This window comes from Parasteatoda tepidariorum, chromosome 9, assembly GCF_982258835.1.
Source record: "Parasteatoda tepidariorum strain Cologne lab strain chromosome 9, Ptep-v5.0, whole genome shotgun sequence".
In the NCBI taxonomy this organism is placed as follows: domain Eukaryota; kingdom Metazoa; phylum Arthropoda; class Arachnida; order Araneae; family Theridiidae; genus Parasteatoda; species Parasteatoda tepidariorum.
In genome coordinates, this window is record NC_141763.1 from 95,887,793 (window position 1) to 95,907,247 (window position 19,455).

At 29.9% G+C, this 19,455-nt stretch overlaps 2 protein-coding genes across 2 annotated transcripts in view; one reads left to right on the plus strand and one right to left on the minus strand.

Moving 5' to 3' along the window:
- The first annotated feature begins 4,000 nt into the window (after positions 1 to 4,000).
- LOC107445301 (uncharacterized) lies at positions 4,001 to 13,090 on the plus strand. Its single transcript, XM_043046373.3, has 5 exons — positions 4,001 to 4,168; positions 7,972 to 8,018; positions 11,589 to 11,633; positions 12,366 to 12,422; positions 12,829 to 13,090. The coding sequence occupies exons 1-5, from the start codon at positions 4,054 to 4,056 to the stop codon at positions 12,958 to 12,960; spliced, it is 396 nt and encodes a 131-aa protein (XP_042902307.2). The 5' UTR covers positions 4,001 to 4,053; the 3' UTR covers positions 12,961 to 13,090.
- A 479-nt stretch (positions 13,091 to 13,569) lies between these two features.
- The window catches only part of LOC122270129 (uncharacterized), a 28,474-nt gene continuing 22,588 nt past the window's right edge, over positions 13,570 to 19,455 (minus strand). Inside the window, exons 4-6 of the mRNA XM_071186132.2 lie at positions 16,178 to 16,249; positions 15,254 to 15,314; positions 13,570 to 14,272 (exon numbers count right to left, since the gene is read on the minus strand). Coding sequence (XP_071042233.2) covers positions 14,223 to 14,272; positions 15,254 to 15,314; positions 16,178 to 16,249 — 183 coding nt within the window. The 3' untranslated portion in view covers positions 13,570 to 14,222. The remainder of the gene's footprint in view (positions 14,273 to 15,253; positions 15,315 to 16,177; positions 16,250 to 19,455) is intronic.

Genomic DNA, 19,455 nt, shown 5'->3' on the forward strand with positions numbered 1-19,455 from the left:
TTTTGCATCATTTTTATGTAAAAGTTTCAAGTGTGTGGGTAGTGATAATGCAAACAAAACACAGAAAAAACAGGTATTGCAAAATCCCACAAAAAACTCCCTTTCCCACCTAAAAAAAAATAATAAACAGTTGTGGGAAATAAACAAAATTAAAAAAAAATTGTTCCAAATTACAAAGGAAACGAAAAAATATACACAGAATATACACAGAAGATATGTAACAGGTAAAAGCTCATTTTTTGTCATAATTATTTCAATTATCCCATAATCGAGGATGGGACATCACTTCCCAATTAAGCTCAGAAATAACGATGATCTGAACCAGAAATTCTACGAGCACGGAATCATAAAATTACCAGACTAATGGCAAAAGGTCTTTGTACAGAACAGAAGATGTGTGACAGGTTAAAGCACATTTTTTGTCTTAATTATTTCAATTAGCAAATAATCGAGGATGGGACATCACTTCCCAATTAAGCTCAGTAATAACGATGATCCGAACTAGAAATTCTACGAGCACGGAATCATAAAATTACCTAAAAGATGGCAAAAGGTCTTTGCAGAGAACAGAAGATATGTGACAGGTAAAAGCTCATTTTTTGTCATAATTATTTCAATTATCCCATAATCGAGGATGGGACATCACTTCCCAATTAAGCTCAGAAATACGATGGTCTGAACCAGAAATTCTACGAGCACGGAAACATAAAATTACCAGACAAATGGCAAAAGGTCTTTGTACAGAACAGAAGATATGTGACAGGTTAAAGCTAATTTTTTGTCATAATTATTTCATTTAGCAAATAATCGAGGATAGGACATCACTTCCCAATTAAGCTCAGTAATAACGATGATCCGAACCAGAAATTCTACGAGCACGGAATCATAAAATTACCTGAAAGATGGCAAAAGGTCTTTGCAGAGAACAGAAGATATGTGACAGGAAAAAGCTCATTTTTTGTCATAATTATTTCAATTATCCCATAACCGAGGATGGGACATCACTTCCCAATTAAGCTCAGAAATAACGATGATCTGAACCAGAAATTCTGCGAGCACGGAATCATAAAATTACCAGACAAATGGCAAAAGGTCTTTGTACAGAACAGAAGATGTGTGACAGGTTAAAGCACATTTTGGCATAATTATTTCATTTAGCAAATAATCGAGGATGGGACATCACTTCCCAATTAAGTTTAGAAATAACGATGATCTGAACCAGAAAATCTACGAGCACGGAATCATAGAATTATCAGACAAATGGCAAAAGGTCTTTGTACAGAACAGAAGATGCGTGACAGGTTAAAGCTAATTTTTTGTCATAATTATTTCATTTAGCAAATAATCGAGGATAGGACATCACTTCCCACCATCACTCAATAATAACGATGATCCGAACCAGAAATTCTACGAGCACGGAATCATAAAATTACCTGAAAGATGGCAAAAGGTCTTTGCAGAGAACAGAAGATATGTGACAGGTAAAAGCTAATTTTTTGTCATAATTATTTCAATTATCCGATAATCGAGGATGGGACATCACTTCCCTATTAAGCTTAGAAATAACGATGATCTGAACCAGAAATTCTACGAGCACGGAATCATAAAATTACCAGACAGATGGCAAAAGGTCTTTGCAGAGAACAGAAGATATGTGGCAGGTAAAAGCTCATTTTTTGTCATAATTCTTTCAATTATCCCATAATCGAGGATGGGACATCACTTCCCAATTAAGCTCAGAAATAACGATGATCTCAACCAGAAATTCCACGAGCACGGAATCATAAAATTACCAGACAAATGGCAAAAGGTCTTTGTACAGAACAGAAGATGTGTGACAGGTAAAAGCTCATTTTTTGTCATAATTATTTCAATTATCCCATAATCGAGGATGGGACATCACTTCCCAATTAAGCTCAGAAATACGATGATCTGAACCAGAAATTCTACGAGCACGGAATCATAAAATTTCCAGACAAATGGCAAAAGGTCTTTGCAGAGAACAGAAGATATGTGACAGGTAAAAGCACATTTTTTGTCCTAATAATTTCAATTAGCATATAATCGAGGATGGGACATCACTTCCCAATTAAGTTTGATATTTTTAAACATAAATTCAGCAGACGATTTACCATTATAGCTTCATTTGTGTTGTTGACAGTAAATTGAAAAGTTCTTCTCTTTCAAAAAATGGAATTGAATCGTGAACATTTTCGTGCCATTATTTTTCATAACTTTCGACGTGGATTGTCAAGACAAGAGTGCTTCGATGAACTTAATTCTTTATTCAGCGATAAAGCGCCATCCTACAGCACTGTAAAAAATTGGTATAACGAATTTAATCGTGGTCGATGTTCGATCCAGGACGAATCCCGTGCAGGTCGTCCAAAATCCGTTGTTGTGCCAGAAAAGATTGATGCTGTGCGTGAACTGATAAAGCAAGATCGTCATGTGACATACCGTGAGATAGAGGCGTTTTTGGACATTAGTATGACTAGCATCATTAAAATATTGCTGAACATTTGAGCGTAAAAAAAAATTGTGCGCGTTGGATCCCGCATAATCTGAAAAAACGCTCAAAAAAAGGCTCGTGTCGATTGGTGCAAGGAGATGTTGGAAAAATACGTTCAAGGTACATCAAAGGCTGTGTATTACATCTACACAGGTGACGAATCATGGATCTATGCATATGAGCCGGAAACAAAACAGCAATCAACTGTATGGGTCTTCCAAGACGAGGCAAAACCAACAAAAGTTGTTCGAGGAAGAAACACATCGAAGCAAATGATTGCCTGTTTCTTCGGCATTAACGGTCATGTGGCAACAGTGGCGTTAGAGCAACGCAGGACGGTCAATTCTGAATGGTACACGACCATTTGTTTGCCAGAAGTCATCGAAGAAATTCGGATGAAGCAGAAGAACAGGGGAATCATTCTTCATCATGACAATGCGAGCTCTCACACATCGACTCAAACAAAGGCATTTCTGACGGAGCGAAAGATCGAACTGATGGGTCATCCGCCGTACAGCCCTGATTTGGCACCCAATGACTTCTTCTTATTCCCACACATCAAAAATAAATTACGTGGACAACGATTTTCGACCCCCGAAGAAGCGGTCGATGCATTCAAAACGCATGTTTTGGAATTACCTCAATCGGACTGGAAAAAGTGCTTTCAAAATTGGTTCAAACGCATGCAAAAGTGTATTGATCATCATGGAGAATATTTTGAAAAACAATAAAACCAATTTCGATCCTACATATTTGTTTTTTCATTATTAGGCCAGAAATATAAATAGCTACCCTCGTAGCGATGATATGAAATCGAACTTGATTGAGTTTTTTGGTGATATCGACCAGAAATTCTACGAGCACTGGATCATGAATTTACCAGAAAAATCATGGAACAGAACAGAAGGTATTTGTCAGATTAGATAACATTTTTTGTATTGAAAATAAACTGAATTTTATTCAACATTAAATAACCGAAATAATTTTTTACCCAATATTTTAGATGACAAAATTTAAAATTATTAAAAATTTCCTGTCGATCACACTTCCGTAATGAAACGTGATACACATTTAAAAGTATCCATTTTTGTTTATTTAATTTTCATCTTTTCCCGTTCTATAGAAAAAGACCTTTTTATCCTTTCATTGCACCTTTTATTAATGTCACATATTCGAAAGGTCGCCTAATCTGCACGCAAATCGAACTTTGTTTACTTCCAAAACATAAAAATTATTATTCTCAGTTTCGTTCTACAACAGTTTGCTTATAAAAATATGTATATAATGAACACAAAAGAAAGGATTGAAGCATTTATTTTATTTAAAAAAATTCCTAAGCAAATGTTGTGCTTAGGCAAATAAGAACCTTGTAAGCCTGCAAAGCATTATTGTTTATACTTTCACACGCGTTTGCCTCATGGGGACTAAATAAACATATGGACAAAAAGAAAAATTACATGAAAGGTTAACTTGAATAAAGCCTATGTATATATAAAGTAATTTGTTTCTTAGTCTAGGATAAACTATAATCGAAGCAAAAAATGAAGTCGTACTCTCTGCTGTTTCTGTTTGCTCTGATGTGCGTTCACTATGCATCTTGTGAAATAAAAGAGGAATGCGAAGGAACCATGGATCAACTGAGAATGGAAGTGCATGGTAAGTGAATAATAGAACGAGTGGGTAAATTTATTAATTTTTATAATTATTTCTTTATGAGGCTAACGCATTCGTACTTTGTAAAGGTTAAAGTAAAACGAGTCATCTGACGTTGGATTGTTAAAAGTTAAAAGGCAAAAGTTTTAAATTTTTTCGATAAACGTTTTGGAAAATACAAGTAAATTAATCATAAACTCTTTATAAGAAACTTTTGATGACAGTTCAGTCTCATTTCAGTAATTATAAAAATAAATTACGAGGGCAACTACATTAAATGATTAACTCTAACTTATAATATTAAATAAATTGGAATTTTCCCTAATAAATCTCTAACATGGAAATTAATATGGAAGTTTTTTTTTTATAAAATGTATTGTTATGTTATTATATATGACACCCGAAAACACACCTACTTTTACCTATACGGTTTTCCCTTTTTCTCGGAAAAACGAAAGTTGGATTTTCTCCTTATGAATCTCTAACATGGAAATTAATACCGAAGTTTTTTTATGAAATACATTGTTATGCTATTACATATGGCGCCTGAAAACACCTCCACTTTTTCCTGTGCGCTTCTCCCTTTTCATCCAGAAGATGAAACGAATTTTAAGTAAACCTATATTCTAGAGCATTTATTTTTAGTTTGTGTATACGCCACAACCAAATTCAAAACTAGACTAGATCCCGCTCCAGACCTGTACATTCAACAGCCTGACGTAAAACCTAATTTTAAGACTAGCAATTCATAAAATGACGAAAACATTTCCTTTTCCACACCAATAATAAAAATAAAATTTTTCAAATAAATGGGGATCTCCTGTTACTTAATGTGTTCACAATCGGTAATGAACTTCATTCATAAAATATAGGGGTTCAAAGAAAAAAAGAGGATTGAGTAAGGTCCCCAAGCCACATAGAAATTGGAAACCACGGAGATGAGTACTCTAGTCTCAGCTGGAGTTCCATGCATCATAACAATCAGCATTTCAATCGTTTCTTGATCTATATTAGCACAACTCATCATCATTTTATCGTCATGCTAGGGGGTTCACCAATCCCGATAATTGTTTCACAATGACTGTTATTTATTGGCATAAAATAGTTGTTTCTACGAATGTTGGAATTTTTCACTTAAAGTGGAATTATTCACCCCCACTTCCCACGTCCAAACTTTTCCCCGATGATTCTATAACATCTATTAGTGAACATAAGTATTTTTGCTTATCAATCACTTTTTAAAATAACTTTTAAAATTAAAGCTATTGAGTCATAATAAATTTAGTGGGCGCACAATCGTAATTTAACATTTTCACTTATCAAACGGGCTGATACATATTTGCACATGCATCACATTGTGCATGAAGCAGGTAGAATATTTTAAATTTTAAATGAATTCTCGTTAATGGAAATTTAAAATAGCACAGCAAAGTAATTTGCATTAAAAAAAATAACAGTTGTAAAGCAATTAAAGAGTTTAGACTCTGATTTAAACAAGTATATGTCTGTCGTCATTAATAATTGTATAAATTCTTTATTTTCTAATGCTTGTATTTACTTTTTTTTAGAATGGCAACGAAGTTCGAGTTCTTATTACGATTCGAATAACAACATAAAAATTGTGAAAGTTAATGCATTGTGTTAAGTTATTTTCTGTTAGAAATATAGTTAAAAAAAGAAAATTTAAGAAGTCAGATAAATTTTATGAATACTTTCGATGAGTACGACAGTATTCAGATAAATTTTATAACTACTTTAGATGAGTACGACTGGATTCAGATAAATTTTTTGAATACTTTAGATGAGTACGACTGGATTCAGATAAATTTTATAAATACTTTAGATGAGTACGACTGGATTCAGATATATTTTATGAATACTTTAGATGAGTATGACTGGATTCAGATAAATTTTATGAATACTTTAGATGAGTACGACTGGATTCAGATATATTTTATAAATACTTTAGATGAGTACGACTGGATTCAGATATATTTTATGAATACTTTAGATGAGTATGACTGGATTCAGATATATTTTATGAATACTTTAGATGAGTATGACTGGATGAAGTGATATCCAGAGAGATACTGCCAATAAGCGCATTTAAGTAGTATTATTGAACTACACTCAAAGCTTTGAGTTGTTAACTCTTAATTTAGAAAACAATCAAAATCAAACACGTAAGAGTAAATTAAGAAAATTAAATATTACAAGTATAAATTAGGGACAGAAAAATATTTTATAGGGAAAGATATCTTCATGACTTTTATTATTTTTACCCTAATGACTCCCAAAAATATATAAAAATGAGGGAAAACTGGATCCGACCAAACGATTTTCAGCCTGAGAAAAATGCACCGACAATACAATGAATAACTGTATTATACACCCTTCTGTTTTCGTGTTATACAGATATTTATAGCTCGCATTTGAAAAAGTTCATTAAAGAAACAATAATTTCTGATTAATTATCGTTCTCATTTCTGATTGGCAGGTATAAGCAACGCACTTTCGCAACGATTTTATAGAATTCAGCGGCACCATCATTCGAATTTTTATATATATTTATATATAATTGATAGACACGAAATTTATGAGGATTTTCTGTCTTTCTAGAGTACTTAAATTTTCTTGATTCCTGGATTTCTTGGTTCTTCCCTTCTTGATTGCTAGAAGCGAAATTAATTGTAATTTCACAGTCGAATAGGATTTATTGTATATATATATACATATATATATATAATATAATATAATATAATATAATATAATATAATATATATATATATATATATATATATATATATATATATATATAGATGAATAGATAGATATTGATTTAACAAACTTACTACTTATGACAGGGATGGGCAAACTTTTTTGGTCAAGGGCAAAAAAACGAAGAAAAAAGTTTGATGGGCCAAGTAAAAACTTCTGAAATAAAAAAATGATATGAAAGTTTTAATTTAGATATTTAATGAGATGAATGAAATTGCGATATCATTTTTAAAAGTTCTTTATAATGAGGTTCCAAGTGAGATGCACTTATTTTTATGCTCAAGGCTGATTTTTTCAAAGGTTTATAGTTGAAAACACTTGTTCACATATATAAGATGAAGCAAGCATAGCACTGATTTTCTAGGCATGAAATATTAAATTTGGGAAACTAGTTTTTGGTAGTGATTCATAAAACTCTAACTTTGGCATATTTAGAAACAACTGCTTCAGATGGCGCCAATCTACGGCTATTCTATAAAGAACTTTTGCTTTCAACATTTTACCAATTGAAGCTGCCTATTTCCCTCAATTTATGTTTTGTAAATAGAGAAAAAAAAATAGTCATCTTTGTTAAAAAAGAAAGAACAAAAACAGCTTTAAACAAAGTAGATAAGAAAATGAATGTATATTGTTTATATTCGTCACGGATCGGCAAGTTAAAATTCTATCCGCGGGCCGGATAAAACCTTCCGGCGGGCCACAGTTGGCCCGAGGGCCGTAGTTTGCCCATCCCTGACTTATGATATGATATATAACTGAAATAAAAAAAAAATTCAAGCGGAATAGGAAGGTAAAAATAATATAATAATTTTGTCAGACATAAAACGGATAATGGTAAGGCTCTTCAGTGTTCATGATAACAAAATTTCACCACCAATATTCCCATCACGTCTTTCAAAACTGATGTAAACTTCGTGTTTTGTTCTAGATGTGATAAATTTATAATTTATTTTACTTTTATGATCCAAGTAAGAAATGTAGTTATAAAATTTTTATATTGATTTATTACCTTATTAATATTTATGCAGCTATGATGGATGAAGATGCAGCTCCCGAATGTATCAAAAAATGTGGTGTAAGTAGAATTTTTTTTCAAAATAATTATTTTGATGTAAAAGTGGTTTTAAATTTCATAAGGTAGCATCGTTTTTTTTTCATGAAATTTTTACTTGTGATTTTGAATTTATAAAGTTGCTGTGATATTGCACCATTTTTGTTCACCAGAAATTTTAAAATAGATTTTAAGTTCATAAACTTGTTTTCACAATTTTTATTTAAAAAAATTTTGAAAATTTTTAGTATGTAATGATGTTGTATCATTTCTGATGATAAAACAACTTCAAAAGTGGTTTAAATTTTGCAACGTTTTGATGATATTGCTACATTTTTATGTATAAAAATTTTTCACTATTCGTATTATTTTTAGTATTATTTTTATTTATAAAAAAAATTTCATTCAACTCATTCAATTGCTGTAAGAATAACACATACAAAATTAAAGGAATTGATTGAAGAAAACTCCCATTAAGGTTTTTACCTTTTAAAGTCAATGGTTCCCACTGTCATCTTTTTACTTTTGCAAAAAACTCATTACTCTTTCAATAATTAAAAAGGCCCAAATATTATATTTATTCAAAACTTGTTTATTTATTCACACGTTTTAATAGTTTAACAACAAAAGGAAAAAAAGTTTTAATGTAACAAGTTTTTTTTTTTTTTTTTTTTTTTTTTTTTTTGCATTTTGATTTTTAACGAAAAAAATTAAAGTTGCTTCAATTATATAGAAAAAGTATAAAAGTAGCAAGGGAGTGTATTATTTAAGATAATTACTCTTAAGTGCAGCATTTTTTTAATACAATTTTTAACAAAAAAAGTTAAAAAAATTTGATTTTAGAAATATTTTAATGTTAATTTTAACACATTTTATTTCTAAAATATTACATAATTTTTAAAAAAGCAAATTTTCGAGTATATTTTGATATTATAGTTGTAAGATTCAAAATATTTAAAACAAGAAAATTAAGGTGGGGACAGAAAAATTAAGAAAAAAAAGGTTTCCTAATTATGCATCTAAATTTATCAGTAACTTTATAATAATTCAAAAACTATTTTATCTCAAAAGTTTCCGTTTCTTTATATTCCGGTATTTTTATTACCCTCCTATATTGAAACCAACTCAGACCAAGTCGATAGAACTTTCGGGTATTAGACTTTTAATTATACAATTTCATTGCTGTCGGTCTAGCCTTGAGGATTATTCATGATTTTTTTAATTACAAACTTGTGTTAGTAGTTTAACACGATGCACATATATTTAAATAGTTTTCATTGAACAAAACTTTAATTACAAAATACTCTCAATTGTTTTTCTGATTGACGCAGGATATTTTTTTTCTTACTTACTATTCTGTATGCAAATGAATTATGCAAAAGTCATTCGAAAGAAATTTTCCTTTTTACACGTCGCATAACTTTGTTAAATACTTTTTTGATGCATATTTAATATCATTAGGATAATCTGAAATATTATTTGAATAAAGCCAAATAACTCTAGTTGAATTATAACAAATGAATATAACTGAATATCTTTAGAATAACTTAGCTGATATTTAACAGAGAATCTCGAAGCAGAAAAGAAAGTAATGCTTACGTTTTTTTTTCCTCTAAAATTTCTAATTTACTACTTCATTAAAAGTATATATTTTTAAAAGATCGGGTTTTGTAATATTTTGTTTTAAGGTTTAAAAGCTCAAATTAATAATAATTAAGTTTGTTATTTTTTCATCAAATATGAACTTCTTTATATTCGTACAGCAGTCTCCGTAAACTTGCTCGTTAATAAACCAAGCAATACTTTTTTGTAAACATGAACTTAACTTCCTATTTCATGTAGTTTTATTTTGTAAACCTAGTACTTTATTTGAGTATGGATTACAATTTTGTACTCAACTTCACTGAACTAGTGTAGTCTTTTTCGTGAACTTCTCTAGATATCTAGCAAGACTTCTTTGTTAACCTGAAATTTCCTGTATAAAGTAATGAGTAGTTTATTATGAATCTGCACTTCATTGAATAATGAGTACAGTTTACCTTCATAAACTGAAACTTCCCATTAGAATTAAAACTAATATCTTTGTTATCACTGGCCTTTAATTAATAATAGGCATAGTTTTTTTGTATTCCTGTACTTTATTTAATAAAAAGTGCAATTTTGGGTCAGCCTGAATTTCTCTGAAGATCTAGAGTATTTTTTTTTAGTAGACTTTATTTGATATCTAGATAAATCAACATCCCTTCGCAAACATGACATTCACTGAATAATAAATGGACTTTATTGTAAACTTGGTGAACTCCATTGAATATTGAGTACAATTTTCTAATTTTCTCTTGTAAACCTGAACTTTACTTTATAATTAAAGCAGATTTCTTTGCAGTCATTGACCTGTTGAGGCGAACCGGGTTCGAATCCCAGTCGATACGAATTCCGCATCCGGCTTGCACCGAACCACAGTGCTGACGTGAAATATCCTCAGTGGTAGACGGATCATGGGTCAGAGTCCCCTTGCCATCAGGCTAACCCTGGTGGGTTCAAAAAGCTCCCTCAAAAAATCCTCCACGAAGGCAAATTTCTCCCAATATTCGATCCAGGAGTTCCCTTGTCTTCTGGATTAGATTCAAAATTACAAGGCTACGGAGTTGAACATTAGTAGTCGTGAACTCAAAAAATTGGGTCTGCTGTTCAACGACGGTTATAAAATAAAATAAAATCATTGACCTGCCGATCACAGCGCTGACGTGAAATATCCTCAGTGGTAGACGAATCATGGGTTTGAGTCCCCTTGCCGTCAGGCTAATCGTGGGAGTTTCTCGTGGTCTTCCTTTCCATGTAACGTAAATGCTGGTTAGCTCCATCAAAAAGTCCTCCTCGAAGATAAATTTCCCCCGATACTTGAACTAGGAGTTCCTTTGTCTTCTGGATTGAGTTCAAAATTACAGGGCTACGGTGTTGAACATTAGTAGTCGTAAACCCATAAAATTGGGTCGGCTGTTCAACGAAGGTTATAAAATAAAATATAAAACTCATTGACCTAAATTAGGTAATTGTATTACATAATCACCACAGTAATTTGTTTTGTGTATTCCTGAACTTCACTGAATAGTGAGTATACATTTTATTGTAAGATTGAACTTCACAGAAAAATAAGTGTCATTTGTCAACCTGAACTTCATAATTAAAGAAGTGCATTTTATAATTAAAGAAGATTTCTTTGTATTGGCCTTCATTAGATAATCGGCACAGTTTCTTCTATATTCCTGAACATAATTGTATAATCTGTGAAATTGTTGGTTTACCAGAACTTAAATGAATATAATATGATTGTTTGTAAGCCTACAAATTATTTGATGAAGAATATATATATATATATATATATATATATATATATATATATATATATATATATATATATATATATATATATATATATATATATATATATATATATATATATATATATATATATATATATATATATATATATATATATATATATATATATATATATATATATATATATATATATATATATTGTAAAATTTAATTCCTACTTAAGTGTAAATACTCTATGTCTTATATCTCTCATAGCTTGATGCATTCAGAGAAAATGATGAAGACCGAAAGCAAAAAATGGTAAGAAGAAAAAAATAGACATAACTTTCTTTTCTATATATTTGCAGAAATTTCAAACAACTAATGACTGAATATCTTTCAATCTTATAAGTTCAATTTACAATGAAAAAAATATGTTAGCAATATCCTGATCTTTCCTTACATTAGTTTATTTTCTAAAAATTCAATAAATTTTGCTCAAAACCAGTTCTCCTAGTAAGCTCTTCAATTAACAATTTCACTGCCATTTAACTCAGTTCAACACTTATTCATTTATTTGATACTAATAAATAATCATGGATATATTTGAACACAGAAACTTAGGTAATAACAGATTAGAAAATTATAAATTTTAATTTATAGCATCCTTTTAATACTGTAGAATATTTCTAGAGAGCATTTCTTCCCATTTTGAACATGAAGCGAAATCCACTGAACTTAAATGATAAGATATTTATATGACATAAAACTGCCCAAAAGAATGCTTGAATCGAATTTCCTACCTTTCTCATAATTTTTCGTTTTAATCAAAAACTGAGCGAAAACGATGGGAAAATTAGTTACATTTTTACATAGATAATAGCTTTTTAAAAGCGTACAAACAGAAAAGAAATTCATAAAATATTTTATAATTGATTAAATTATACTAAATGTTGGATCTTAATAATAATTCTTCTTGATAATAATAATCTTGATAATAATTGACCAACGGATAGAGCACACTCATTCAAGTATTCTTTTTATGTCTTTCAGAAAGAACTGAGGGAACATATGGAAAACCTGGATGAAGGACAAATGAAAGAAGCTCTAGTAAGTTTGAACATGACAATCATTGTCCGAAATTTTGGTTGGAATTAGTTCCAAAGAAAAATTGTACTTCTTTTCCTTTAAGTACGGTATCTGGTTCAGGTCAAAATAACGATCTGTGGATGAGGGAATGGATGTATGAAAAGGTCCGCCCTATAAACGGGTGTGACGTATGGATGCGACAGAAGTCGAATTCTTGGCCATAGATGGCGTCACTTAAAAACAAGAACAATTGCATCTCTTGTCTTATTAGTCTGCTACAACAATTAAGAAATTGGTTAGATATTTCCCAAAAAAATTCTTTAAAGTAAAATAAGATAATTCCGAACACTATGAAAAAATGGCTAAAAATTTTAATTATGGCTTAGTTTTTTTTCTTCAAAAATGAAATTTTTTTTTTACATTTTAGAATTGTATGGAAGAAATAAAAGAGGCCGTAATGAAAAGAATGGAAGGAGCTGATGTTGATGAGGACTGTATGAAACACATATCAAAAGAATCTCAGAATATATGGGAATACATCATCAGAGAAAGTGAATGAGAACAAACATTCCAATCAACCGTCTGATAAAATGTTCAAAATTAACAATATCAAAAATTTTATAATGACTTATGTCCTTTTTATGACAATGTCAAATTGCAAATGACAGAATAAAGCTAATTTTCATTCAGTGGCTTAGAAATATTTTGGTTTATTTAAACCTATCTTGCTTTACTTCATATTTTATGGTTTACTTTTTACTTTATACTTAAGGCTTCATTAAATTTTTTACCTCACGTTTTACTTTAACTCATATTTTAAGCTCTACTTTTCTTTTTACTTTGATTTTTTCTTTACTATTTACTTTGCTTTTTACTTTACGTTTTACTTTAAATTTACTCTTTACTTTATATTTTCGCTTTACTTTACTATACACTTACTTTATACTTTACATTTTACTTTATATTTTAATTTTTACTTTGCTTTAATTGTAATTTACTTTAGTTTATATTTTACGCTTTAATTTACTGTACGTTTACATTATACTTCACGTTTTACTTTAAAATATACTCTCTACTTTATATTTTGCTCATTACTTTGCTGTACACTTACTTTATACTTTTCGTTTTACTTTATATTTTACTTTTTATTTTGCTTTACTTTAAAATTTACTTTTCTTTATATTTTGCTTTTTAATTTGCTTTACTTTACATTTTTCCTTTTTAATTTACTATATTTTTTATAATACGCGATACTTCATGCTTTACTTTACTTTTTCTTTTTACTTTATGCTTTACTTTACATATTATGCTTTACTTTATACTTTACGCTTTACTCTTTGCTTTATATTTTACATTTTACTTTACTTTTTACTCTATTTTTAATATTATGCTTTACTTTACTTTTTGCTATATCTAAGTAGTAAGCATATTTTACTTACAATTTCAAAAGTTAGATTTGAACTTTACTCAGAAATAATCATTGGCTTTTTTTAAAATTTAAAACATTGAAGGGGAGAGGATTAAACGACAAAACTTTTTTAAGAAAACTTTCTGGGAGAGGAAGAGGCGCACTAGTACGAGAACGGACTTTTCAAAATACAGGTTAGAAGCGCAAATTAACAGGAAATGTGAAAATAAACACTAAAATAAAAAGAACAAGTCACACGTTTCTGTTTTTCTTTAAATGCGTTTTTTCTCTTTTTGGGATACTTGGTATGAATAAAAAAATAAACTTTAAAATAAATGTTTATAAGTTTATTAAGGATATAAAATATGGGAAGAAAACATTAAATGGAGAGAGAGATTGAAGCGGCATCATTATCAGCAAGCACAATGGCATTCACATTTCGGAGATCGACGGCTCCTTTTTCCTGAAAAAAAAAATTTTTATGAATAAATATTTCAAATACTGTTGTAAAAAGAATTGACCACTGTAAAAAAATGTAGCATGAAAAATGAACGGATTAGTGATTGCGTATTTCCTGAAATGAATTGAAATGATCCGAAAACCAAACATCTTAATTTAATTCGTAATTGAAGGGTAAACGATAAAAAAGGTCCTGGAAAAAAATTTCCCCCCTGGAAAATAGGTACCTAAACGGGAGAAATCATTATTGAAAGATACTTTTAGTATTGCGTATTTCTTTTTTAAGAGAAAGGTTTATTTGAAATGTTTTTTTTTAATGTAAGACATATTATTTTTTATTTTAAATAAAAAAAAATTTGTAGAAAGAGTCGTTATCGAGGTAAAGAAATTTGATTTTTGAGTGGGACGAACTTTTTTCTTTGTTTGTTAGGAAAGGGATTATTTAAAATGCTTTTTATTAAATATAGGTTTTTCTTCATTTTTTAAAAAATAAATTGTGATAAAAAAAATTTTTTAAAACTTTCTAGATTATTATTTAATAGATAATTGCACACAGGATGCTAGTACTATTTACGGTACTTTGATCTAGAATTTCTTACAATGCAGTACAGTTTAAAGCACTCTTAACTGAAAAAACTTTTAAACAATTAAAAACTTTAAAAAAAGTTCGAAAAAAAGTCCAGAAACCATAAGGGTCTTCTCATCACTTCAAATTTCAAATCTGTAGTTGCATTTCTGCCACCCGTACTATTTCTAATTTTCGAACGTTATTTTTTTTTTATTTCATCGTATTTTTTGTGCATTTTTTCTACATAACATGATAGTTTCAAATTTCTAAGTCTTATAGCTTGTTGTATAGTAAAAAAAATTTAACTTTATTTTGAACACTCAAAAAATCGTTGGTGGTGCTTGCAATTTTATAATTCAGTGAAAAAAAATTTAATACCCGTTGTTCATTCTAAAATTAAAATGTTGTGAATTTTACCTGGATTAGTGCTGCAGCTTATGTGTGTCTGTTCTCCTTTCACTTCGAGGTGTGCATCCGCCTGTAAACAATCATTCCAAATGAATAAACTCATTAGAATAACAGAGAAATAAAAGAATAATATAGAGGAGAAAAGGACTAGCGTGGAATTATTTAACAAGTTCATCGAAAACTCATAGTTAATATAATGTCTAACTTATGAAGTATTTTTTAACAATAATGTAGACAGGGAATGCGAATTGGTAGAAATATATGGATGAAATTTAGAAATGAATTGCGTAATCTTACAAATATTCGTTTATTCCATAAGTAAATAATTTTATTGGTTTTTATTTAATATTATGTTTGTCTAATTGCACTAGTTCCATAAAAAACTAAATAAATTTTCGCTTTTTCAAAATTATAAATTATATTTATTTTAACTATACAATTTAGTTAACAGAAGTTAAATAATCAATAGAAGTTCAATAATATATTTCTTTAAATGTTAATAATAATAAGCTGCATTCCTTATCGCTGAATTCATCAAATTCTGTAATCTACAAAATTTTCCTGCTCACAGATCTGCTGTTTTTCATAGAGTAAATCATCTTGAATCGTATCCCAAAGCATTAAAGAGATAGTCTACGTCCATTGTAAATGTTCGTTTTGATTTTGTGGTCAAAGTTAAAATTATATTTAACTGGGCTAGCGTTTTTAACTTACGGAATCTTTTTACGGAAAATCTTTTATTTCCACTTATGCTAGTCTGATATCTTTTAACGGGCGCATGCGCATTTCCCCAGAGCGACGCATGCGCAATTATTTGAAATTTTACCTGCGGGGGCGTAACAGAAGCTAACTTAAAATTGCGAAATATCCCTATAAAAAATTAGAGGAAAAAAATAACGATTTTCGTCTTTCTATACATTATCACCAACTTACTTCGGGAATAGCGTTTAGAATACGTTCTTCTCTTTCAACCAAGCAATTCAGATGTTTTTTGTTCTTGACTTTCTGAAAAAAGAAAATAAATATCTAGAAGCTATTTTGTATTATAAAGTGGACACGTGATCATAGACTTGTGAAATATTTAAGAGGACAAATTTTGAACTTCATCTGAAAGATCCATGCCTCCCTGAAAAAATGTATTCTCGAAAGATAAAATGTGTAATATTTTTAATATTTAAGAGGACAAATTTTGAACTTCATCTGAAAGATCCATGCCTCCCTAAAAAAAATGTATTCTCGAAAGATAAAATGTGTAATATTTTTAATATTTAAGAGGACAAATTTTGAACTTCATCTGAAAGATCCATGCCTCCCTGAAAAAATGTATTCTCGAAAGATAAATATGTGTAATATTTTTAATATTAGCTCTGGATTAAACTGTTACAGGAGGTTTCAAACTGATGTTATGACTTTTGTACAGTGCGTAAAATAAGAAACAAAACAGCCTGAATAGCTTTTAATCTAACTATCAGATCTTTGCGTTCTAGGGCCCATTCTTAATGGTTCAAGGCGGTGATCTCAAATATGGCAATTAATTAATGCAGACGATATTTTAAGTTACGAAATCAGACACAAAAACGTACTTTTTCTGAATAAACATGCATTTTTTTCAACGGATTCAGATTTCTAACCCTCAAATTACAGGGGTAGTCACAATTTTAAAAATTTGGTCCCAATAGTTCGGTCAGGATAGCGCTCCAAAATTTGAACCCCTTAATGTTAATTTTGCTTTTTTCGTATTTCGTCATTATCTCTCAAAAAATTTAAAGGCTAACAGAAAACCTTTCACGCACAATTCTAAAATTCATTTATCCAAGGATAATTCCACGCAAAAAATAATTTTCAGTAAATATTTAATATTTTTTAATATTTTATTTAATATTAGTCGAAAAAATTTTGAATTATAAAGTGTATTTATTATTTTTTAAACACTTAATTTTACCTTTCAAAATACAAAATTTGAGTGAAATTAGTTCAATAGTTCTCGAGGAAGCGAATTTCCGAAAAATCGTATTTTAAAAATTCGATTTCGCAGGAGCTATTTGACCAATTTCATTCAAAGCTTTTATTTTGCCATGTAAAATTACATTCTTTAAAATTATTTAAGAAATCGTATACCTCACAATTCCACCAATATTAAATAAAATAACAAATATTTACTAAAAGTTATTTTATGCATCGAATTATCTTTGAATAAATGATTTTTATAATTGTGTGCAAAAAAAAATTTCAATCAGCTTTTAAATTTCCTGAAATGTGTCGAAATACGTAAAAAGCAAAATTAGCATTGAGGGTTCAAATTTTGGAGAGCTATCTTGACCAAATTATTGGGACCCTATTTTCCAAATTGCGGCTACCCCCTATATTTTGGAGGTCAGAAATCCAAATCCGTGGAGAAAAGGTATGTTTATTCAGAGAAAGTACGTTTTTGTGTCTGATTTCGTAACTTAAAATATAGCCTGCACTAATTAATTTGCATATTTGAGGTCACCCCCTCGAGTCAATTAAGATTGAGTCTTAGGACGTGAAGATCCGATCATTAGATCAAAAGTTATTCATGATGGTCCATTTATTTTATTTTATTGCGCATTGCACAGTGTACAAAATATTAATGCATGTAAGCGTCAAAAATGTTGGCAAGTACTTTACACCCCAATACCTTTGCTATGAAAAACAAACCACAGGTAACCCTTGTTTTTGGCGTTTCATCAAATTCACTACAGCTCCCGATGTAGTGAAACACCAAAAATGTTCTTTTATTCTACTTGGTGTAAAGTACCTGACACCAATTGTGGTATTCGGTAGCACTAATATATGTAATTATAGTAAGATATCTGGGCCTGCCCTAAGGATTTAAAATTATTAGCCAGTAAATTAGCCAAATATCAAAAGTATTCGTCAATTTTCAAACGTCTTCCCCAAATACAAATCTTAACAATTTTATATAATTATAATTTTTTCCTATAGAAAGCTATTTTACGCTAACTAGTTTCAGGGCTTATATTATTTGGACCTAATTCTAATTGGTTATGAGGCACGTCTACCGAAAATTTCTGTAATCGAATAAAAAATACTGATTTGTTTAGAAATATTCATTTCGACGTAATTTTAATTTCTTTCTCGTGGAAAAATCATTCACCAAAACACAATTTCATTCGCCAAATTAACGATTTTATCGCGTTTGGCGAGGTGGCGAATGCTTAGCTCAGACCCTAGGTATAATACACATAAGATTTAATAAAGTAGAGTTAGTACGACATAATATAAAGCCAAAATCATTAGTTTAGGACGTGGGAGGGGCAGAGGTCCAATTTGAAGGGGATCGAAATTAACATACACAATCACAATAAGATAAAGTTCCTATTTAATGAAAATGCATTTGAATAAGAAGGTTCTGCCCTGAGTTCGTTCCGTTAACCAACCCCCGTGAAGAAATCTTCTTATTTTTTCCTTAAAAGACAATATTTAGTAAAACAGAAGATCGAGTTGTGGTAGGTCAGGGATAGAGTGTTCGCCGCCCAATGAGGTGAACCGGGTTCAAATCCCAGCATTGCCTGCCTGACTGATACGAATTCTGCGATTATGAATCCGGCTCGAACCGAACTCAGTTTTGATTTAAAATATCCTCAGTGGTAGACGGATCATGGGTTAGAGTCCCTTTGCCGTCGAGCTAACTGCAGGATGTCTTCATGGTTTTCCTCCCCATATAAGGCAAATGCGGGTAATTTCCATAAAAAAAAAAACATTTATCTTAGTACTTGTGTTGAAAATTGGATTCAAAATTCCAAGACTACGGAATTGAACATTGGTAGTCGTAAACTTAAAATTGGATCTGCCGTTCAACGACGGTTATAAAATAAAATAAAAATAATATCATTTTGTTTATAACATGTTAATTATTATAATTTTTGTAAAAAAAATTTTGTTAATATGTTAATTGCAACAAAATGAGCGATTACTTGGATTTAAAAAATAATCAATTAGAAAAAAAAATTTAAACTTCTGACTATAGAATATGTTACATAACGCAAAGCAATAAATACATTATATTACAGTGATAACATTACAGCGATAACATTATATTTTATGACAGTTCAAATCGAGGCTGTTTTTTTAACAGTTTTGAGATTTTAATGTCTTTAAAAAATTCGATATGAATTTTACGGTTTATTTATGCAACATCTAATCTCTTTCTTAGTATTTTTATTTAT